This window comes from Lissotriton helveticus, chromosome 1_1, assembly GCF_964261635.1.
Source record: "Lissotriton helveticus chromosome 1_1, aLisHel1.1, whole genome shotgun sequence".
NCBI classification, from domain to species: Eukaryota; Metazoa; Chordata; class Amphibia; order Caudata; family Salamandridae; genus Lissotriton; species Lissotriton helveticus.
In genome coordinates, this window is record NC_136057.1 from 1,745,922,606 (window position 1) to 1,745,947,286 (window position 24,681).

A 24,681-nucleotide genomic window follows, 5' to 3' on the forward strand; every position below is an offset into this window, starting at 1 on the left:
CCTGCCCCCTCGCTGTGCTTGCTTCCCTGCCCCCTCGCTGTGCTTGCTCTCCTGAGTGTGTGTGTGTGGCTCTGGGTGGGTGTGTGTGGCTCTGGGTGTGTGTGTGTGTGGCTCTGGGTGTGTGTGTGTGTGGCTCTGGGTGGGTGTGTGTGGCTCTGGGTGTGTGTGTGTGTGTGTGTGGCTCTGGGTGTGTGTGTGTATGGCTCTGGGTGTGTGTGTGGCTCTGGGTATGTGTGGCTCTGGGTGTGTGTGTGGCTGTGTGTGTGTGTGTGTGTGTGTGTGTGTGTGTGGCTCTGGGTGTGTGGGTGTGTGTGTGTGTGTGTGGCTGGCTCTGGGTGTGTGTGTGTGTGTGGCTCTGGGTGTGTGTGTGTGGTAGTAATTGCTGTCTGCTGTCGTCCGTAGGGTACAATAGGTTTCGGATTTGCAAGAGATTAAGCTAATGGCAATGTAAATGACAATGCCATTTATTTATCTGTTTTCAAAACCAACACATAAATACAAATTTTGTCATTTACAATGCCAATAGCTCTAACTTTTCCAAAGGCGAAACCATTGCATTGTAAATGCTTGTTTTAGTTTCATGTAGCGCGTACATGAGCAGCAGTTCCGTTACAGACGGGACGCATGCATTTTGTTAGGCACGGGAGGGGGCGGGGGTATTAAGTGATTTGCCCAGAATCACAGGAGACTCGAGACTCAGTTCCCAAGCTCCGAGGTCAACCACTCAGCACAAACCTACCTGCGCAGAGCCAAGCTGTGCACTTTAGTGAATGTTGCGAGATCATGCAAAATCACATACATTAAGTGGAGATTTACTTCTTTTGAATTATACAGGTGCATCACAGGCTACACATTTACAATCGTAGGCACGGGGAGATTAGTTGCAGTGCTCAGTCAGACTAGTTCTAGCCTGCGGTTCACCAAAACTACACTGAAATAAACAGGGTGCCAATACGCTACTCACTTCTAAACTCGATTTATATGTTCCCCTTCAGAAAGACGAGCATGTACCACTATTTTGATTAGTACTATATTTGGGCGTTAAGCTGGTACTAATGAGGTGCAGCCAATGCCCAGAAAGTGCTACCAAGTTTAACACGTATTTTTTTCCCCTTTTGCGTTTTGGGACTTGTCTTATTTGTGGCTCGTTTCTTCTTCGTCCTATCAACCAGACCCCTTTGGTCAGCAACCTACTCGTTATGCTGGGGATATCACTGTCGGAGCACTTAAGAGATTGGTTGTAAAGAGCGATGGCCGCCCGCTACAGTGTGTACACTCTTTCTGCTCCTGCTGCGCGGCTCCCAGCACGATGGGGCATCAAGTTGAACACAAAGTCAGATATGCTGCTACAGTCCGCTCAGTGTCCTCAGCAATTCACTGTTTCCTACAAGGGGAGTGCTGGCTAAAAAGGTAGCTACGTATTAGGGGCAGATGTCCTTACTTGGCTGACGGTGCAACGCTGTCGCAAGAGTCCCGCAGCTGCCCCAAGTGAGTGTTCTGGCTCTGCTCTATTGAATTAGGGTATGGCCCCAGGCCTCCACAATGCCGTGCTGCTACACCCCGAGATATCCCAGCGGGCACAATCACTGTTACCTCAGGGGTTCTGAGGCTTCTTTGCTTCTCCGGGCTCTGCTGAGTGGATCTGGGGCACACTAGACAAGCTACTGGCCACCGTCTGACTGTTGTAGCTGCAGGCCACCCCACAGCATTGATGGTGCCCACTCCCCTCCTGCCGCATGGCCTACTGCGCACTGGGGCACCCAGAGGAAACAAGTGCTAACTGCCGATATGGCACACTACGTGCCCGCAGTGATTCCAAGGAACGCCGACTGGAAGAGTATTCACCAGGGGCAACCTCACTTATTTGGCTGTTGGAGCAGTGCTGCCATAGGAATCTGGCGGGCCGGTTTCTTCCCCGCCCAGTCAAGGTGGGCCCCTAGCCCTCTGCAGTGCTGCGTCACTACCCCCAAAATATGTTCCAGCGGGAGCAGTCACTCCCCCTGGGAGCAGGGGAGTTCCACTGCCGCCTTGCCTCTCTGGTCCTCGTTGGTTGGATTGGGGGCTCCCAGGTTCCCCTCCCGCGGCGGGCCGTCCCCTGTCTTGGGTTGTCCCCATGTGCTCAATCTCTCTCTCTCTCCTTCCCTCTGTGTGTGCCAATCTGTACCCCGTGCCTGTGTGACACCTCTCAGCCTCTCGTGTGCATTCTTCTGTGCCTCCGGCTGTGTGACCTCGGTGCCTCCCTATGCACTCCTCCTGAACTCTCCTGTATCCTCTTGTGTGCACCTATACACCCCCGTCTAAGTCCCTCTGTCTGCCCCATCCCTCGTGTTGCACCACTCAGTCTTGCTTGTGTGCGTTCCTCTCTCCCTCCGCCGTGTGACTTCTGTGCCTCCCTATGCCCTCCTGTGTCCTCCTCTACACCCCCTGTCTCCGTCCCTCTGTGTGCACCAATCTGCCCCCTCCTTCGTGTTTCACCACTCAGCCTCTCTCGTGTGCAGTTGTCTCTGCCTCCAGCTGCCATTCACAAACAATGTTTATATACCAATTGCAAATTAAAAAACAATTAATGCAAAGCATTGTCATTTACAATGCCAATAACTCAAACTTTTTAATGCTGCGAGACCTATTGCATTGCAAATGCTTGTTCATATATGTGAATTTGCTCCTTCCTCTCTTGCAGCAGTTTGTTTCATGCTTGGTATGATTTGTTTCACCAGTTCAGAAGACCGAAGAGGAACTCAAAGTAACCCTAGAGAGAAAAGAAAAGAAACTGAAGCTAAAAGCACAAAGGCGCCAAAAGCAAGAGCAAGATGTCCAGCAGAAAAAGGAGCAGCGTGAAACACACAAGTAAGCATGATGCGAAATTCACGAAGCAAAAAGGTGTGAGAAGAGGCTTGGGAATGAGATGATGCAGCAAGTAAGGTGCCCTGCAATGGCGGATGATACAAGCAGCATGATGCGAGGCTGAGGGAAATCAAAGAGCAGTGAGAAAAGGAAGGGAGAATGAAAGGAAAGTGAGACACGAGGATGCAGGGACCAGTGAGACAATTAGGGTGATTTGTAAAGAATACTGAGGCAAAGGTGAAATGCAAGGAAAAGTGATGTAGGGAATTGAGAATGCAAGGACCGTTGTGGGGGATGGGGAGAATGTAAGAAACTGTGACACCAGTGGAACAGCAGGAGCAGTGAAAATCGGAGTAGGAACCATACAAGAAGTGAGATGAGAGAAGAGTAAAGAGCTCAGCTGAGAACAGTTTCCACTGCAGACCCTCTGTGTGACCCTCACATACTTGAGATAGCTGCACATTTTCAACCTTTGAGAGTAGGACAGCTGCCTGTTTTTTTTTCTCTGAACGGGTACTAAAACGTTAGTATTTTATTGCCAGACAGAAAAGCTTAGAAGGGATAAAACGCAAAAAGCTGCAGTCTGCTAGTGATGAAGATAGTGAAGTGGAAGACCCCGGCATGGCAGACGATGAGAAGCCAGCTGAGGACGACGACGATGATGTTGAATATTACAGACAAGAAGTGGGACAGGAGCCAGATGAAGGTAATATACATACGTTTTTTCCTACTGTGCTAAAACACTTTGGTATCCAAACTCTATAAAACAAACTGATGTTAATCTTATGTTAACGGATGGTACTTGTTTTTATCGTTGTCAAAGGAATGGGAACCTGTGTCTAGTCTAGGATGATTTGAAGTGGTGACTTTTAGGCTGCATCATTTTCTGCATTGCATACATTGGTCCTCTGAAACATAGTACACTTTTTTATCTGTTTTGAATATGATAGTGAATGTAATGTCCCAGAGTTCCGCGTTACAAGTTCAGAGTACTAATTACCCTAAATAACAAGCATTGGCAAAGCCAATGGTCCTCGCCTTGCAACCCTGCATTTAAAATAAAAAGAATTGTCCTGAAAAAGGCAAATAAGTGTGTTAACCCCTTCCATGCTCATGACGAGCTCAGCTCGTCATGCAGTACACTGCTCCTGTGCTCATGACGAGCTCAGCTCGTCATGAACAATGGGATTTCAAGAAGATCAGCACCAAGGATGAATTGCTTTAGCACTGATGTGGTTAAAAGAATGGAAAATGCCCCAATGCAAATCCTGGACAGATTTATAACAAGCATTTACAATGCAACGGTCTCGCCTTTGCCAAAGTTAGAGCTATTGGCATTGTAAATGACAACATTTTTATTTATGTGTTGGTTTTTAAAACATAAATAAATGGCATGGTCATTTACAATGTCAATAGCTTAATCTCTCGCAAACACGAGACCTATTGCATTTGCACCCACCCACAGAGAGCCCCACACACAGAGAGAGCCCCACACACAGAGAGAGCCCCACATACACAGAGCCCCCCACACACACAAAGCCTCCCACACACCGAGCCCCCCCCACACCGAGCCCCCCCACACCGAGCCCCCCCCCACACAGAGCCCCCCCCACACAGAGCCCCCCCCACACAGAGCCCCCCCCACACAGAGCCCCCCCCACACAGAGCCCCCCCCACACAGAGCCCCCCCCACACAGAGCCCCCCCCACACAGAGCCCCCCCCACACAGAGCCCCCCCCACACAGAGCCCCCCCACACACACAGAGCCCCCCCACACACACAGAGCCCCCCCACACACACAGAGCCCCCCCACACACACAGAGCCCCCCCACACACACAGAGCCCCCCCACACACACAGAGCCCCCCCACACACAGAGCCCCCCCACACACACAGAGCCCCCCCACACACACAGAGCCCCCCCACACACACAGAGCCCCCCCACACAGAGCCCCCCCACACAGAGCCCCCCCACACAGAGCCCCCCCACACAGAGCCCCCCACACAGAGCCCCCCCACACAGAGCCCCCCCACACAGAGCCCCCCCACACAGAGCCCCCCCACACAGAGCCCCCCCCACACAGAGCCCCCTCACAGAGCCCCCCTACACACACAGCCCCCCACGCACAGCCCCCCACGCACAGAGCCCCCCCCACGCACAGAGCCCCCCCCACGCACAGAGCCCCCCCCACGCACAGAGCCCCCCCCACGCACAGAGCCCCCCCCACGCACAGAGCCCCCCCCACGCACAGAGCCCCCCCCACGCACAGAGCCCCCCCCACGCACAGAGCCCCCCCCACGCACAGAGCCCCCCCCACGCACAGAGCCCCCCCACGCACAGAGCCCCCCCACACACAGAGCCCCCCCACACACACAGAGCCCCCCCCCCACACACACAGAAGAAGGGGGCAGAAAAGTGAGCACAACGAGGAACGGGGTGGGGGGGGGCAGAAATGCGAGCACAACGAGGCAACGGGGCTGGGGGCAGAAATGCGAGCACAACGAGGCAACAGGGGGCTGGGGCAGAAAAGCGAGCACAATGAGGCAACAGGGGGGGCAGAAAAGCAAGCACAATGAGGCAACGGGGGGCAGAAAAGCAAGCACAACGAGGAACGGGGTGGGGGGCAGAAAAGCTAGCACAACGAGGAACAGGGGGTGGGGGGGCAGAAAAGCGAGCACAACGAGGAACAGGGGGTGGGGGGGCAGAAAAGCAGGCACAACAAGGCAACGGGGGTGGGGGCAGAGAAGCGGGGGTTGGGGGGGCAGAAGAGCGAGGGGGGGGCAGAAAAGTGAGCACGATGCAACAGGGGGTGGGGGGCAGAAAAGCAAGCACAACGAGGAACAGTGGGGTGGGGGCAGAAAAGCTAGCACAACGAGGAACGGGGTGGGGGGCAGAAAAGCTAGCACAACGAGGAACAGGGGGTGGGGGGCAGAAAAGCAGGCACAACAAGGCAACGGGGGTGGGGGGGCAGAAAAGCGAGCACAACTAGGCAACAGGGTGGTCGGGGGCAGAAAAGCGTGCACAATGAGGCAACAGGGGGTGGGGGCACACACACAAAACAGACTTCATACGAGGAATCGCATGCGGAGATATACTTCTATCATTTATCAAGAGCCCACAGCACGCATCAACTGGGGCTGCTGCTGTTGGCATCTAGGAAGGCGGGGTATCAATCTCCCGGCCGTACACACTGTTTTCAGATGCCTGTGGCACTTTGCTGCTACTTTCAGTTTCCTCCCGTTCAGGGGTGGGCTGTACGAGCGCTGCTGTGGGGTGGGGGCAGGTCTCCCAGTGTGGGGTGCGGGTGGTAAGCCGCCGGAGACCCAGCCATTTGTCAGAGTCCCGGGTCTGGTTCGCTCACTAAATCCCTGCAATGAAAACCATTCAGTTTCCTGGAGCAAGACATTAGCCCGCTTGCGAATTCCTACCCTCATGAAGGCAGTGAACCTCACCTCCTCGCTATCGCTAAACAACAAATGCCCACTGACCCTGATACTTTGCAGCAGTGAAGCTGGAACTTACCTTGGGGGCTGCAGGCATAAAGGCTGCCTCAGTGCAGCCGCGTGATAGAGATGAGGGAGGGGAGGGGGGACCCTCACTAGAGCTCAGCAGTAGACGTGATGCCCGCCGGCCCGGCACTGCTGGCCTTGAGGACTCGCACTGACCCTCTTGCCATGTGACGGGGGGATGACCGGGAATGCAGTCAAGCCCCACCTACTGCCGGCTGATGACCCGGATTCCAAAACCGGTGCCTCAGATGGCTAATACAGGCCAGGTGAGCACTGCCCAGTGTGCCTCGATCCAGCATAAGGAGATCCTATGAGGAGCCGGGGGTCAGGCGCCCCGTGCCCCCAGGTATGGTGTCCCGCTGACCTGTTATAGCGCGCCCTGGCCACAGGCCTGCCGTGCTTGCACTTATGCCCCTCAAACCGCCGCCGTGATGACCGGGCCGCTACCTGTGGCCGCGCTCGGCCATGAAGTCCATTCCACGGGTTGTTGCACTGCATTGTTATCTCCCAGCGCGGATGGTTGTTGAAATGGGGGGGGGTGGAGGGGGAGGAACGATCCATGAGTTTTGCAGCGTGAATCTTTCTGGATTCACTATGCTGTGCATTATTCCGCGGTCTTGTGGTTGGGTCCGGATTCGTAGTCTTTTCTTTGTTTTTTTGTATTTTTTTGTAGCCCAGGTGGGCGTCGGCGTCACACCTCCTTGGGTGCATTTCCGGTGACGTCGGCATGCTTCCTGCGGAAGCTCCCACTCTTGGGCGCCATCTTCAGATTCTTTTTTTCCGCGGTCGGGTCTGGATCGTTCCCGTTTAGGCTCCAGACATTTTTGGAGAAAGAAGAAGGAAAATACAGAAATTGGAAAGAAAAATCATCTGAAGACTCCAGGAGACTTCATCGACCAAGAACCAGCAAAGGAGAAGAATTTATCGAGATCTTCGACGAATACGCGACCAGAGAGGCCCTGAGCGCTCGATGATGGACAACACGCCGTTCAAGTTCTGCCGTAACTGCCACCACAAGTACGCGCAGAAGGACCAGCACCCAGTTTGCAACCTTTGCCTACCGGTAAATCACGAAAGCGAGGACTGCAACGCCTGCTCCGCCTTCATCCCGAAGACCCTTCGTGTGAGAGAGAGACAGAGGGTAGCGCACGCCACCCTGCAGGGAAAGGCCCCGACTCCATCCCTCCACGAGCTGGGGATGTCCTCCGAGGAAGAGGACAACGATGCCGCCGAAGACGACAGCTACACGGTCGTAGAGACCGATTACACCAAGACTTCTGATAAGGTAGGAGACTCTCCGGCCCCCAAGAACCCGAGAGACTGAGTCTCGAAAAAACGAGGGCAAGGCCCCTAAAGCGCTGGCGCCAAAACACCTGGCGCCCGCGACTATTCACAGGCCCAGCGGACCCTCTGAGAAGGAGTCCCCGGCGCCGAGAGCTGTTGAACAGCAAAAGTCGTCGAAAATCGTCCCCGAAAAGGATCGATCGACGCCGAGGGAGAAGGACCCTAAAGCGCCGACCAGAGACCCGAAACCCGGTTCGGCGTCTAAACCTCCGGCACCGAAAAGCACGGCGCCGAGCCAACCGCCGAAAAGAGTGGCCGAACCATCCGACGCGGAACACGCAGCCGAGATGGGAAAAGAGAGAAGGCGCCTCGGGGCCGAAATGGAAAACATCTTGCAGCGGAAGAAAGAATTTGACGCAAAGATGAAAACCTTCACGATTCCACACAAGACCAAGCCACCAGTGGTGGAGGTGGTCGAGGAGCAAGACGAGGTCGCCGAGGAACAAGACCCGGACGTCGAGGTGGTCGACGACCAGGAAGAGGACGACAGTCCCTACTATAGTTACAACTATGGGGAGGAAGAGGACAGCAGGACGGACGCCGAGTCGGCCCCCTCGGACTTACAGGAGGTGGATTACCTAGATGTCGACACCGACAGCCCAGAGGAGGCGGTCGACACATATCCCTCGAGGCCCTCGCCGCCGGACGACATCGGGGCCTACAACTCTGTGATAAAGTCTGCCGCAGCAGCTTTCAAACTCAAGCTCGACGAAGAGAAGCAGAAAGCAGACTTCCTTCTAGAGACATTGCTCCCCACACAAACAAGGAGCCAGTACCTACCAATGCTCGACAGCGTCTTGGCTCAGGGGAAGGAGGCATTCAGGGAACCCGCAACATGCAAGGCTGTAACTCCCAGAACAGAAAAGAAATATAAACATTCCTCAAAGGACCCACCCTACATTCAGGGCACGGTCTCCACAGACTCCATTATCACGGCCACAGCAAGAAAGAGGGCTAACGTGCCCACTACTTCTGGACCACCACCGGATAAGGAGAGCAAGAGGATGGATCTGGTGGGCAGAAGGATCGAACGGAATGCCGCGACCCACTGGCGCATGGCTAATTCCAACGCCCTGATAAACAGGCACATGTACCAGATCATGGAGGAGCTGGGGCAGTTGGTGAAGGACCTGCCCCAGGATGCCAGGCAGAAGGCCGAAAAACTGGTTGAAGAAGGGAAGAACGCTGCAAATTCTTGCCTCAAGACGGCCCTGGATGGAGCAGACACCTCCAGCAGGCTCATGATGATGGGTGTCACTGAAAGAAGACACGCCTGGCTCAGGATTTCAGGTTTCAAACCCGAGGTGCAACACAGCATCCTGAACACACCGTTCAACGGCGATACGCTTTTCGGAACAACAGTTGATGAGAAGCTGAGTCAACTAAAAAAGGATAACGAAACAGCAAGGTCCATGGGAGCATTGCAGTTCAGAGGCAACAAAAGGGGCACCCCGTCACGGAGGCCTGGCGGGAGAGGTGGAAACCAGCCAGGTACATCACACCAGGCTTTCCAACAAACGCACCAAGCAGACTCGCAGGGTCAGCAGAAGCAGTCCTGGCAGTACCAACAAAGAGGCCAGTCCTTTCGAGGGAGAGGAAATGGACGTGGACAGAATAGAAGAGGGGGACAGCAGCCCGCCTCTAAGTGACTTCAAAAAACTGTGTCCCCGCCCACAGAAAAGATCCCAGGGGGCAGCACGTACAGAGGGGTCAAGACAAGCTAGACATCTACGACCACATAACACCAGTGGGAGGTAAACTAATATTTTACCTCCAAGAATGGAGAGAAATCACATCAGACAAATGGATCCTCAACATCATCCAATTCGGATACTGCATAGAGTTGGAGGGGAGGCCAACAAGCAGAAAACCAAAAAGAAAGCCACTAGCAAGCAAACAGCTAGAGCGCCTTCAGGAAGAAGCAAAAGAACTCCTGCAGAAGCAGGCCATAGAACGGGTACCCTTCAAGGAAAGAAACAAAGGAATATACTCAACGTACTTCCTGGTACCAAAAGTAGACGAGACAATGAGACCCATTCTGGACCTAAGGTTCCTGAACAAATTCATAAGAACGCAAAAATTCAAAATGACCTCCCTGCAAGAGGTGCTCCCGCAACTGCAGATCGGGGACTTCATGGTCACAATAGACCTCAAGGACGCCTACCTGCACATCCCAATGAACAGAAAGCACAAGCATATGCTCAGGTTCACCATCGTAGAAAGCCACTACCAGTTCACGACACTAGCCTTCGGGCTGAAATCGGCACCAAGGGTCTTCACAAAGTGCCTCGCAGCAGTCGCAGCGCACCTACGAAGGCAGGGAATACACATATACCCCTACCTGGACGACTGGCTGGTGAAAGCAAACTCATACCAGAAATGCAAGCAGCACGCACACAGTGACGAGCACGCTCATAAGCCTGGGGTTCTCCATCCATTGGAAGAAATCATCAATGGAGCCGGAACAAGTGAAGATCTTCCTGGGGGCACAGATCAACACCTTACAGGGCAAGGTGTTCCCCAGCGAGAAGAGGGCGAGGGCGCTGGTGAAGGAAACTCTCCTCTACCGGAAGGGACAAGCTCGGACAGTGAGGACTGCGAGCAAGATCATGGGGATGATGGCATCATGCATCCACCTGGTACCAAATGTACCTCTCCACATGAGACCCATTCAAGAATGGCTACAGGAGCAATGGTCACAAGCTACAGGCAGTTGGGAGGATCTAGTGGTTGTAACACACGCAGTGCAGAAGGAGATGACATGGTGGACCATGGGGAACATAACAAGGGGGAAGCCTCTAACGCCCCCAACGCCAACAGTGACCATCACCACAGACGCATCCCTGAAGGGCGCTCACATGGAGGAGCTCAAGGTGAGGGGTCTGTGGACGCCAGCAGATGCGACGAAGCACATCAATTACCTAGAATTGAAGACTATCTTCCTTGCACTGAAAGCTTTCCAAACAAGACTGTACAAGCACAAGGTGTTGCTACAACACCACCGCGATGTTCTACATCAACAAGCAGGGTGGCACAGTCAGCCACGCTTTCAACGCTGGCGCAGGAGATATGGAGATGGGCCATCCCTCTCAAGATAGACCTGCTAGCCATATACCTACCAGGGAAGGACAAGATACAGGCAGACTGGCTCAGCAGACAGACATCGGCATCCCACGAGTGGGAGCTCAATGCTCAAGAGACAAGGTGGCTGTTCGACAGATGGGGAACACCATCAGTGGACCTGTTTGCCACACGCCGGAATGCAAAATGCCAAAACTTCGCATCCAGACAGCCCGAGGAGGGGTCCCTGGGGAAAGCCCTATGGATAGACTGGTCAAGGCCATTTGCTTACGCTTTTCCCCCGTTACCACTGATGCACAGAGTGCTGAGCAAGTGCAGAGCGAGCAACATGACCCTGATACTGGTCGCGCCACAGTGGGCCAGACAGACATGGTACTCGCAGATCATGGAGATGAGACAGTGTGCACCCCTCAGATTCGGCAAGAGGAAAGACCTACTCTCCATGCAGAACGGAGAGGTGCTACACCCAGAGCCAGAGAGCCTGAGCCTAGTAGCGTGGCCCCTGAGGACATAGAGTTCGCACATTTGAGACTGCCAGAAAGCACCCTGAGGGTCCTTCGAGGCACGAAGGCCCAGCACTCGGAAGTGCTATGTTGCGAAATGGAAAAGATTCACAATGTGGTGCAGAAAAGAAGGACTTCACAATAAGATGAAGAAGGACTCCACAGTGCTGAAGTACCTGACTCACTTGCTGGAGAAAAACCTTAGCTCATCCTCGTTAAGAGTTCACTTGGCAGCGATAGTCGCCTACACAAGGGGAGAAACGTGCAGGAGTTTCTTCACATCACAGGTGGTGAAGAGATTACTGGAAGGAGCGAAAAGGATCGCACCACCCAAGCGGGTGCCGCCACCTGCATGGAACTTGAACATAGTCCTAACGGAACTCATGAAAGAGCCCTTTGAACCACTTCACAAGGCCTCCCTAAAGATGCTAACTATGAAAACAGCTTTCCTGGTTGCAATAACGTCCTTACGCAGAGTAAGCGAGCTTCAGGCGCTGACGCTACAAGAACCCTACATACAAATACACAATGATAGGGTTGTGATGAGGACTGACCCACACGTCATGCCGAAGGTGGTGTCCAAATTCCACATGAACCAGTCTATACAGATACCGAGTTTTTCCAAAAACCAACCACTAGCGCAGAGCGAGCCCTGCACACCCTGGACGCCAGAAGGGCAGTCATGCACTACATTGAGAGGACGAAGGGACACAGGAAAACAAAACAGTTCTTTGTGTCATTCGCCAACAGTTTCATGGGCAAGGCAGTAACCAAAGAGACTATTGCACGATGGATCGCACAAACAATTCAACTCTGCCAGAAACGTGCAGGACAAGAGCTAGCAGAGGGGACACGTGCCCACTCCACTAGGAAAAAGGGTGCAACAATAGCCTTCCTGGCTAACACACCCATACAAGACATATGCCTGGCGGCAACATGGTTTTCGGTGCACACGTTCACGAAGCACTACTGTGTGGATATACAGATGAACAAGGAAGCACAAGTCGGACAAAAGGTGCTCCAGCACATATTCAATAACCAACGCTCATCTTCCACCCAGCCGCCACAGAAATGAGAAACCGCTACAAAATCTATGCACAGCATAGTTAATCCAGAAAGATTCACGCTGCAAAACAAATAGTTTTCTTACCTGTCGGTGTAGTTTTGCAGCTTGAAGATCTTTCTGGATTCACTAGCGAACCCACCCGCCTCCGCCAGAAAGATGAGACTGGAGAGAGAAGAGGTGGTTAATAAAAAATAAATTAAAAAAAGGGACTTTTAAAAGTACAAAGCGGTAAAATATCACCTAAATAGAACATTGCCATTACTTCGGAAAAGAAAGAAACACGGGGAAAAAAGAACCCGAAGATGGCGCCCAAGAGTGGGAGCTTCCGCAGGAAGCATGCCGACGTCACCGGAAATGCACCCAAGGAGGTGTGACGCCGACGCCCACCTGGGCTACAAAAAAAAAAAAAAAACAAAGAAAATACTACGAATCCGGACCCAACCACAAGACAATGCACAGCATAGTGAATCCAGAAAGATCTTCAAGCTGCAAAACTACACCGACAGGTAAGAAAACTATTCGATACCACCCTGTGTACCCTGGGCCGACAGACCCCCTGCAGCAGTGCACCCCCGCCCTCTTGCCCAAGGAGGAGCGGGAACGGCCTGAATGCCGTACCCCCCTACCCAGGTGCATCTCAACCGCAATGGAGGCGGACTCTGGGCCAGGGGAGCAGCCTCCCCCCTCCCCCCAGCGACTACAACCCAGGCTATGGCAAGGTGGTGCCGGGCAGTTTGGGGAAGCAGAGGGCTCACGTAATAACCACCTTAGCAGCTCAGCTAGGCGCATGTCTTAACGGTGTCTATGGCAGTTCTTATACATCGGGCTGCCCGTACGATGAGGGTCTGGGATCAGAGAAGGCCTCCTACGGCTGCTCGCCCCTCTTGCCGGCTCTGTGGGTGGGTGTGGGTGTGGCGAGGCGCACATGTGTCTCCCGGTGCACCGGGGCGGAGAAGAGCTGCGGCAGAGGGAAGGGGGGGGGGGGGGGCGAGGCGAGAGCGGGACGGAGAAGAGCTGCGGGGAGGAGAGCTGCGGGCAGAGGGAAGGGGGGAGGCAAGAGCGGGAAGGAGGAGGGCTGCAGGCAGAGGGAAGGGGGGGAGGTGAGCGGAGCCACAATCTCTGCAGGGCTCGAACAAAAAAGATTACAAAATGCTGCTTACCTGCTCGCGATACGATAAATCCATCCCGGCAACAGAAATCTCGCAGCCCATCCCGGCAACAGACACGTTACGAATGACAAAAACATGCCTTGAAGAAAAAAAAAAATACACAAACGCCCACCGCTGCATGACGGAAAAAGAAGCGGGGCTTAACAAAAGACAGAAACGCCCACGAATCTGCTCCGAGAATGATTGCCACACCTCTTCCAATGGCTAGCCTCCATTTATGGAGCTAGCCAATGGAAGAGAGAGGCGGTTCAACCCCAGTAACTGAAAAACAAAATTTCTCGAGCTGTGCAACACTGCGCGCAGTGTACGCCAGTCGAGACCTAAAAATGTAAATACTTAGTTTTCGATGGGCCACTCTGTAGTAAGTAAAAAGTTAGTTCTTTGGATGGTAAATGAAAAGTATGGTTCTTGGTATCTGGCGCTCCCATTTTATTCAATGCTTTGAATACAATTTTGGGGCTGAGAAAGTCTCAGAGGAAGGCCCGGTTGTTGTAACCTCAGGAGCCGACAGCTGTATTTTCACTTTATCCCCTTTCCCACGAGAGCTCCCTTCTCCGAAGGCCACCTACATCGATGTTGTTCTCCATGAAAAAGGCAGTTTGGCAGTTTTCTGGACAACAAAAATAATCTGTGTTGTCCAAAGGCACTTGTTGAAGTCTCAAATGTCTGGCCTGCTACTAGGCCTTGGCTCCACTCCACCCAAAAGTGCTCCTCTTAATTTTGTGCCAGAGAAAGAAAGATCAATACTGACTTCACCTCATTCAAATTCTTAAAAGCTGACATTAGCTCTGATAGCTTGCAGTCTGACTGTGACCATCCACAGACCTCTTTGCTAAAGGGCAGCAGCATTAAAACTGATATGTCCAATGTCCACTTGATGCTTGTTTGCTCTCTCTGGGGTTACCCCATGCAGCTCCTTCACATTTCACATAATGATTATGGAAGAGATTAGTAACTGATAAAGCAGGATTCGGGCTGCTCTCCGACCATGAGTTAAAGCATATAGACCCACATTATCACTTGTAATATGATGCAGAGAATTTTGCATTCTACGTGAGGAATTGCTTACTGCTACTTTATCTGCCTCTCCTGTGAGGTGCACACCCGTTCTCATTGCATCGCTCAAAAGATCCTTAGGGTAAGTAACAAGATGATTGTATTTATACTTTTTAACATTCTTACAAAGTACCAGACCTGGTGACTGATTCAAGGGGGTGTTCAGTGAAGGAAACAGAAAACAAACCACACTGTTGAGGGTAGTATAAATAGACATATTGGTTTGTTCCTTGCCTTAATTTTCCAGTTCGATCGACAGATATACACAAGTTGTACTAGTAATGCCATGTGGGTCATTTAGCCTCATTTCCCATGTTATTGTTGTTGTATTGTATATCAAGCACCCACTGTGTCTCTAGTGACCTCAAAGTCCGCTACTTCTGCTTATGCTCATATGATCACTGCTTCCTATGCCATCTCGAACTGCCTGTATTGCTAACTCTTCTCTCGTCTGTCTCCCTTGTGCCCTCCTCCCTCTCTGTCTACTGTGACACCCACAGCAAGGAAAAGGGCAAATGTGCTTCTCCTCCAGGGGATCCTCATCAATAGTCATAAGCACATGAATATTCCTGCCCATATATACGTGTATAGGTGTGTGTGTGTGTGTGTGTGTGTGTGTGTATATATATATATATATATATATATATATATGTTCGAGGCATGTGGGCTGCTAAATTCATATCTAGTGCATAGATCGCCGCCTAGTGTTGGGTCTGGATGATTGCACATTGTTGTCCTGGAAGAGTCTTCGAAGTATCACGAGATAGGTGGCTCCTCCCCTGGACTACAGTGCGCATGGGCATCGACTCCATCCCCAGATTGTTTTTTTCCGCCATTGGGTTCGGATGTGATTTCGACGTCTCCGTGTCGGAATCGTAAAAGTCTCTTCTTTAAGGCCAAAAGGCCTTCGTTACCTGCGTCGGTATTGTTTGCGTGCGGTCTCGAGCATCATCCGGCTCTTTGAGTCGGACTTCTGCGGAGTCGAGTGACTCTTCCAACATCGAGGCCCTCTCGTCTCAGCAAGACCCCGACGAACTTATCATGGAGCGGAGTCCGTTCAAGTTCTGCCCCGTCTGTGGATCCAAATATCCACATATCGACGTGCATCCAGTCTGTAATAAATGCCTCTCGCCGGACCACAACGAGGACAACTGCATGGCCTGCTCTAAGTTCAGGTCCAAGAAAACGCTCAAGCTTCGGCGCGCGGTGCGCCTTGAGGCCCAGCGAGCGGCTCCGGCACCCGACGACATATTCGACGACCCCGCAGAAGGCCAAAGCCATCATCTTCAGATTTCACCGCCGTCGACGGAGGTCCAGGCCAATCCCGAAGAATACGTCGAAGGACAGGGCCAAGACCTTGAATACGTCGAGGAGGTAGGGGACGACGAAGAAGTTTATGGGGCCGCGGAAGATAGCTCAGAGGAAGAGCTATGCCCCGAAAGTTACATGACTCAGGCTCAGGTCACGGGATCGCCACTCGGCCTTACCCACGACCCTGCACCGCTATCCCCGGCCCCGCCTTCTGGCCCGGCCACGGACACTCCAGCGGAGCCGCCATTGCGCGTATCGAAACCGAAACCTTCGGAATCGACTACACCAAAGATGGCCGACGTCCCACCAAAAACGAAACCGAAACAATCTGATTCGACAACATCTAAAATGGCCGACGTCCCAACAAAAATATCAAAGCCTGCTCCCTCATCGACTCCGTCGCCCTCCGGCCCTCCGAAGTCGAAGAAAACTGTCGAGTCGACAGCGCAGCAGAAGGTGGCCAAGGACCCGTCCTCTAAGAAGGTTGTCCATCACGTCTCGAGCACGGTCGCTCCGGCACGTTCCACTAAGGCTGTTGACACGCCTTAGGACAAAGCTGCGGCGCCGACAAGTAAACGCACAGTCGAAGCAAAGTCCACTAAGAGCCACGATCCGAAGGCCGGAAGCACAACGCATCGGCACACGGATGCCGGGTCTGCAGCAACGGCGTCTGCACCTAAGCCTACTACGGAGCCAGGAGCCGTTGGAGCAGAAGATTCCTCGGCGGCACACTCGTCGACACCAAGGGCCTCCGACGCTACCGAACATCGGGTACCAAACCCTCCGCCTCGTTCACAAAACAGGTCACCGACTCCCTCAAACGTATTCGGGAGAAGACTTTAACGTCAACGGCTCCCACACCGTCGGCTCCGAAACCGGTGGACACCTGCGAAGACTTCAACCAAGCTTCTCTACACTCTGCCACCTAAGGTGGCACCAAAGGCGTTTGCACCCAGATCGGTGCCGAAGAATGCCTCAGAAGAACAATCTGAGCATTACATCGATGCCGAAACAGGGAAATTGACCCTCTATAAGAGAAAGATTACTTCCCAGCCATTGGACTCCTATGTCATTCCACTAAAAAAGAAAAGGCCGACACAGGACATTCCTACCCTTGTTGAACCTATTCAGCCACCACCAAGACGGAGTCCATCACCTTCCCCCAACCAGTCAGGGGGAGAGGATGACGACCAAGATGAACAGTACAATTTCCCTGCTGACATTGACCCTGATGGTCAACAGGGCTCATATGACGACACTGCAGACCAAGGAGGTCTTCAGGTGGTACAGGATCCTCAGGGTTTTGGTGCACGTACATCACCAACTGAGGATTCCGCCGCATTTAATGCTTTGATAGAGCGGGCCGCTGCAAATCATAATGTGGACATGCATGCTGACCCGGTGGAGGAAGATTTTTTGTTTGACACTTTCTCCGTCTCAGAAAGAACAGTCAAGACACTTCCTATGCTAAAAGGTGTCCTTAAGCATGCCCCAGAGATCTTTAAGGAACCTACCAGGGCGAGAGTGGTGAATCCACGTATTGAAAAGAAATACAGACCGGCACCTGGAGACCCGGCATATATTCGGGGACAGTTGCCTCTGGATTCGTTGGTGGTCGCCAATGCCCGCAAGAGGGCAAACTCCCAAACAACGGGTGACGCTCCTCCCCCAGACAAGGAGTCGAAAGTGCTTGAGGCATCGGGCAAAAGAGTGGCTGTGCAGGCTGCCAATATCTGGCGTATATCAAACACACAGGCACTATTGGCACGATACGATAGGGCGCATTACGACACCCTAGAACAGCTCCTTCAACACCTACCTGATGAGTTTAAGGAGGCAGCCGAAATGCTCATACAAGAGGGAAAGCTCATCTCAAACGCTGCAATAAAGTGTGCACTTGATGTGGCTGATACAGCGGCTAGGGCGATTAACACTAGCGTCATGTTAAGGCGACAAGCGTGGCTTCGCATATCAGGCTTTAAACCTGACATTCAAACAACAATACTCAACCAGCCCGTAAATCCTGGCAGACTGTTTGGCCCAGATGTTGACACCACCCTCGAAAAAATTAAAAAGGACAATGAAACTGCTAAGTCCATGGGGGCGCTTCAGTCCCAACAATTCAGGGGGAGCACTTTTCGTCGCTCAGGAGCACGTGGTGTTGCCAGAGGACACTTGGGTCAACAGACACAATTCACGAAAGGTGGTGCACAATCCTCGTACCCAAAGCAGGGTAGAGGGGGTTACAGAGGTAACATCGAGGTCCGATACCCGTGTCCCGAAACATCAACGTACCATGACGAATTTGGTGTCGACGAACCGATAATGATTAGGACATCATGCCTATGCATTTGCGTCATGATCGAGGTATGCTAACACCCCTGAATCGTAGTTTCCGTCCCGACCCCTCAGACTCCATTTTTGTAACCGGTATCCATCTTGTCTCTTGCCCTCATAAGTCAATTAAAGGTCGAGCTTGATCTAAAAGGACACGTCCACCTTCCCTGACTTCCCCCTGACCTGTCCCAACTGACTCCATTGCCTCCAGCCGAACCAATGTAGGAAACCGGCTATTTCGGGTAGGCTAAGGCTGACGCCAAAGCCAGGCCGAAACCACCATTCCAGTCAGGGCAAGGAAGTCACACGCCAAGATAACCCCTGCTCACCCTCTAGGTAGCTTGGCACGAGCAGTCTAGGCTAAACTCGGAGGCGATGTGTAAAGCATTTGCGTCAGCGCACAACAGCAACAACATACTAGGTACACCACAAAAGAGACTCCACACAAGGTTATATTAAAATAACTTTTGTATTGTCAAAACATATCAGATAGAAATTACACATGTACATTGTGCCAACTGGCACGGCAATATTCACAAGGGATTATTTACAGGACCGGGCCACATGGGCCACTGTCTGAATCAACACTTTGCAGATATAGAAATACTTGTCAGTAATTAGAATAAAAGTATAGAAACTTCACTGTAACACAAAGTAACAGTTATAGATCACATCCAGTAACTACTGGGAACAGGTAAGTACCACCTACGCAACCCTAAACCCCTTAGGAGACTGTCACGCAGGGGACCAGGACCTCACTAGGACCACCTTTACTACAAAGAACAACCCCCTAAGTATCACACAACATTTAGGGGTCTAAGAAAGAACACATTACCCATGATGTATGAAACACATTCAGAGGAGTAGTAAAGGAAAACCACCTAAGTAGCACACAGCATTTAGGGGTCTAAGAAAGAACACATTACCCATGATGCATAAATATACATTCAGAGGAGTAGTAAAGAAAAACACATAATGCATAAACCTACACATTCAGCGGTGTTAAGAATAAAGCACATGATGCAATAAAATACATTCAGAGGTACCAGAATAATACAGTAGCACATGAATGTAGAGCTTTAGATGGCCGCCTGGTAGGAGCCCTACACCGGAGCTCCCAGTGCTGGGGAACACTGTAAGAACTATCCCAGACAGCAGGCTTCGCCATCGGGAGAAACCGAGTAACTGGATTTGAAGAGTAACTGGTTTTACAAAAAGTAACTGGATTGTGACCTGGAATCGATCTCGCACGTACCTGAGCTGTTGGCAAGCGCCGCCGACCGGACACCTCTAATCTTCATCGGAGCTGTGGCGGAGCCCGGGACAGTGGGTGAGCGCCTGCCGAGGATGCGGGCGTAACTGCACGACGTGACCGCCTTGAATTCTCGTCTGCCGGCTGGGACTGCAGCTGTCACCGTGCAGCCCAGAGTGCAGGGAGAAACGCTGACTTCATCTGCCCGAGCACACCGCGGGGCGGGCGCCTCGAGACCACCATCTGAAGGGTCTGGGTCGCACAGCAATGAAGTCATGATGAGGCGCTGCCTGCTGGCTGCTGGTTCGACGACGCCGGTCGGTTCCGTGAGACGAGGCTGAGCGGAGCAGCTGGGAACAGCTGACCCAGCCCCTGAGTTACAGAGCTGAGTCGAGACGGCTTGAGTCGGAGCCGCAGCTGGCCTCCCCCTCTCTCAGAGAGCCGCCTGGCTGGGTGACAGCGGAGCTACCGGGAGCCTTGGGGCTTGAGGGTGTAGAAGGGCGGAGGGTCGGCTGGTGGCCCCTGATCGTTCGCGCTGTAGCGACGCCAGGATGAAAGGAGCTTACTAGCCCCGCCCCCCCCAACACACTCGAAATATAAGAAAAAAAGACAAACAACTACCCATTATTGGAGACTACATCGCCTTAATAAACTTGAGGGTGAAGAAGGGCGGAGGGTCGGCTGGTGGCCCCTGAACGATCGCGCTGTGACGGCGCCAGGATGAAAGGAGTTTACTAGCCCCGTCCCCCCCCATACGCTCGAAATGAAAAAGACAAACAACAACCCTTCATTGGAGTTTTCATCGCTTTAATTAAACAACCAACTGGAATAAGGGATTTGCCTTAATACAATTGGATGATAGTGAGTCTGATCTGGACAGCCTCATTGCAGACCGACTATCCTGAAGGTATTTACTTGCACATTATTTAACTTATATCTTGAGCATGCCGGCGCTACACTCTCTGCCCTAAAAGATACAAAACTGGGGTCTGCTTACAAACTATTCACGCGGCATGGCAATCCTCTTACTTATCTCACTCTCCTTTACCTAAAATGGCGGGGGCCATATACCGGAGCCATAAATCGCCTCCACTGCCCACCGAATGACCGTGAAGCTGCATACCAACGTGGTCACAGGTCACCATAACCGAGATAAGGCTCCCTCCTTCGCCTCCTGAACAGCTTGAAATCTAATCTCTCCTCTCCCCTCCTAACAACACAGAGAATGGACTAACTCGACCTGCCCCGGAAAGGGAAACTATCTCTCTAAGGCACACCAACAACAGAACAAGCATTTACAATGCAACGGTTTCGCCTTTGGAAAAGTTTTAGCTATTGGCATTGTAAATTACAAAATTTGTATTTATGTGTTGGTTTTGAAAACAGATAAATAAATGGCATTGTCATTTACATTGCCAATAGCTCTAACTTTTCCAAAGGCGAAACCGTTGCATTGTAAATGCTTGTTTTCCTTCTTGTAGTTCTAGTGTTCTGCCTGTTTGTAACCCACACCATACACCCACCCGTGATGGGTGGGTGTATGGAGGTAAATGGGCTGGGCGCACGTGCCCAGGCCTGTTCTAGTACCACACACTATGTGTCAGTGGGGTCCAAGGAGGCTCCCCAGCTGTCGCAGGTCCCATTGTGCAGACCCCAAAAAGAGCATGCCTACGTGCGCTGGCGAAGAACAAAGGCCACTGTGGCTGCTGGACGCACTACACGCTTGTTTTTGTTTTGGCGCTAGGCGACCATTCAATTTACAGAGACCTATAGGACTGGCCAAAATAAAAAGAATACTAGTTTTGCAGCGTGAATCTTTCTGGATTCACTATGCTGTGCATTATTCCGCGGTCTTGTGGTTGGGTCCGGATTCGTAGTCTTTTCTTTGTTTTTTTTTTTTTTTTTCTCAGCCCAGGTGGGCGTCGGCGTCACACCCCCTTGGGTGTATTTCCGGTGACGTCGGCATGCTTCCTGCGGAAGCTCCCACTCTTGGGCGCCATCTTCAGATTCTTTTTTTCCGCGGTCGGGTCTGGATCGTTCCCGTTTGGGCTCCAGACATTTTTGGAGAAAGAAGAAAGAAAATACAGGAAAGACGAGGAGAAGTCATCTGAAGACTCCAGGGGACTTCATCGACGAGAAACCAGCAAGGATAAGGCGTTTTCCATCGAGATCTTCGACGACCGTCGACGAACACGCGACCAGAGAGGCCCTGGACGCTCGAGGATGGACAACACGCCGTTCAAGTTCTGCCGTAACTGCCACCACAAGTACGCGCAGAAGGACCAGCACCCGGTATGCAACCTTTGCCTACCGGTGGACCACGAAAGCGGAGACTGCAACGCCTGTTCCGCCTTCACCCCAAAGACCCTTCGTGTGAGAGAGAGGCAGAGGGTAGCACACGCCGCCCTGCAGGGGAAGGCCCCGACTCCGTCACTCTACGAGCTGGGGATGTCCTCCGAGGAAGAAGACAACGCTGCCGCCGAAGACGACAGCTACACGGTCGTAGAGACCGATTACACGAAGACTTCTGACAAGGTAGGAGACTCTTCGGCCCCCAAGAACCCGAGAGACTCTGAGTCTAGAAAGATCGAGGGCAAGACCCCGAAAGCGCAGACGCCAAAAAAGGTGGCGTCCGCGACTACTCCCAGGCCCAGCGGATCCTCCGAGAAGGAGTCCCCGGCGCCGAGAGCTGCTGATCAGCACAAAACGTCGAAAATCGTCCCCGAAAAGGATCGATCGACGCCGAGGGAGAAAGACCCAAAACTGACGACGACGACCAGAGAACCGAAATCCGGTTCGACGTCGAAAACTTCGACTCCGAGAGGCACGGCGACGAGCCTTCCGCCGAAGAGAGCGGCCGACCCATCCGACGCGGAACACGCGGCCGAGATGGAAAAGAAGAGAAGGCGCCTCGAGGCAGAAATGGAGAACATCATGCAGCGGAAGAAAGATTTCGACGCAAAGATGAAAGCCTTCACGATCCCTCACAAGACCAAGCCACCGGTGATGGAGCCGGTCGAGGAGGAAGAGGAGATCGCCGAAGTCACCGAGGAACAAGACCAGGACGTCGAGGTGATCGACGACCAGGAGGAGTTCGAGAACCCCTACGATAGTTATAACTATGGGGAGGAGGAGGAGGGCAGGACAGACACAGAGTCGGCACCCTCGGACCTTCAGGAGGTAGATTACATCGATGTCGACACCGACAGCCCGGAGGAGGTGGTCGACACCTACCCCTCGAGGCCCTCGCCGCCGGACGACATCGGGGCCTACAACTCGGTGATACAATCTGCCGCAGCAGCTTTCAAGCTCAAGCTCGACGAAGAGAAGCAGAAAGCAGACTTCCTTCTAGAAACATTGCTCCCAACACAAACGAGGAGCCAGTTCCTTCCAATGCTCGAGAGCGTCTTGGCTCAGGGGAAGGAAGCTTTCAGGGAGCCCGCAACATGCAAGGCAGTAACTCCCAGAACTGAGAAGTACAAGCATGCCACAAAGGACCCGGCCTACATTCAGGGCACGGTCTCCGCAGACTCCATTATCACGGCCACAGCAAGGAGGAGGGCTAACGTACCCACTACCTCGGGGCCACCACCGGATAAGGAGAGCAAAAGGATGGATCTGGTGGGCAGAAGGATCGAACGGAATGCCGCGACCCACTGGCGCATGGCTAATTCCAACGCCCTGATAAACAGGCACATGTACCAAATCATGGAGGGACTAGGGCAGTTGGTGAAGGACTTGCCCCAGGATGCCAGGCAGAAAGCCGAAAAGCTGGTTGAAGAGGGAAAGAATGCGGCAAATTCTTGCCTTAAGACGGCCCTGGATGGGGCAGACACCGCCAGCAGGCTCATGATGATGGGCGTCACGGAAAGGAGGCACGCCTGGCTCAGAATATCCGGTTTCAAACCGGAAGTGCAACACAGTATCCTGAACACACCGTTCAACGGCAACACGCTTTTCGGACCAACAGTGGATGAACAGCTCAGCCAACTGAAGAAGGATAACGAAACAGCAAGATCCATGGGAGCATTGCAGTTCAGAGGGAACAAGAGGGGCACCCCGTCACGGAGGCCCGGCGGGAGAGGCGGAAACCAGCCAGGTACATCACACCAGGCTTTCCAGCAAACGCACCAGGCAGACTCGCAGAGTCAGCAGGGTCATCAGAAGCAGCCCTGGCAGTACCAACAAAGAGGCCAGTCCTTTCGAGGGAGAAATGGACGGGGACAAAATAGAAGAGGGGGCCAGCAGCCCACCTCCAAGTGACTTCAAAAAACTCCGTGTGCCCGCCCGCAAAAAAGACCCCAGGGGGCAGCACGTACAGATGGGTCAAGACAAACTAGACACCTACGACCACAGGACACCAGTGGGAGGAAGATTAAGATTCCACCTCCAAGAGTGGAGAGAAATCACATCAGACAAATGGATCCTCAACATTATCCAATTCGGATACTGCATAGAGTTGGAGGCGAGGCCAACAAGCAGAAAACCAAAAAGAAAGCCACTAGCAAGCAAGCAACTGCAGTGCCTTCAGGAAGAAGCAAAAGAACTCCTGCAGAAGCAGGCCATAGAACGGGTACCCTTCAAGGAAAGAAACACAGGAGTATACTCAACGTACTTCCTGGTACCAAAAGTAGACGAGACAATGAGACCCATTCTCGATTTACGGTTCGTGAACAAATTCATAAGAACGCAAAAATTCAAAATGACCTCCCTGCAAGAGGTGCTCCCACAGTTGCAGATCGGGGACTTCATGGTCACTATAGACCTCAAAGACGCATACCTGCACATCCCAATGAACAGAAAGCACAAGCACATGCTCAGGTTCACCGTCGGAGAAAGCCACTACCAGTTCACGACACTGGCCTTCGGTCTAAAATCGGCACCAAGAGTTTTCACAAAGTGCCTCGCAGCAGTCGCAGCGCACCTAAGAAGGCAGGGAATACACGTATACCCTTACCTGGACGACTGGCTGGTGAAAGCAAACTCATACCAGAAATGCAAGCTGCACGCACATACAGTGACCAGCACGCTCATAAACCTGGGGTTCTCCATCCATTGGAAGAAATCATCAATGGAGCCGGAACAAGTGAAGATCTTCCTGGGAGCACAGATCAACACCTTACAGGGCAAGGTGTTCCCCAGCGAGAAGAGGGCGAGGGCGCTGGTGAAGGAAACTCGCCTCTACCGGAAGGGACAAGCTCGGACAGTG

General features: G+C 52.6%; 1 protein-coding gene across 1 annotated transcript in view; it reads left to right on the top strand.

The window, feature by feature from the left end:
* PPAN (peter pan homolog) overlaps nucleotides 1–24,681 on the top strand; it is a 150,805-nt gene that overhangs the window by 74,453 nt on the left and 51,671 nt on the right. Inside the window, exons 10-11 of the mRNA XM_078639937.1 lie at nucleotides 2,718–2,847; nucleotides 3,387–3,550. Of these exons, the coding sequence (XP_078496063.1) occupies nucleotides 2,718–2,847; nucleotides 3,387–3,550 (294 nt within the window). The remainder of the gene's footprint in view (nucleotides 1–2,717; nucleotides 2,848–3,386; nucleotides 3,551–24,681) is intronic.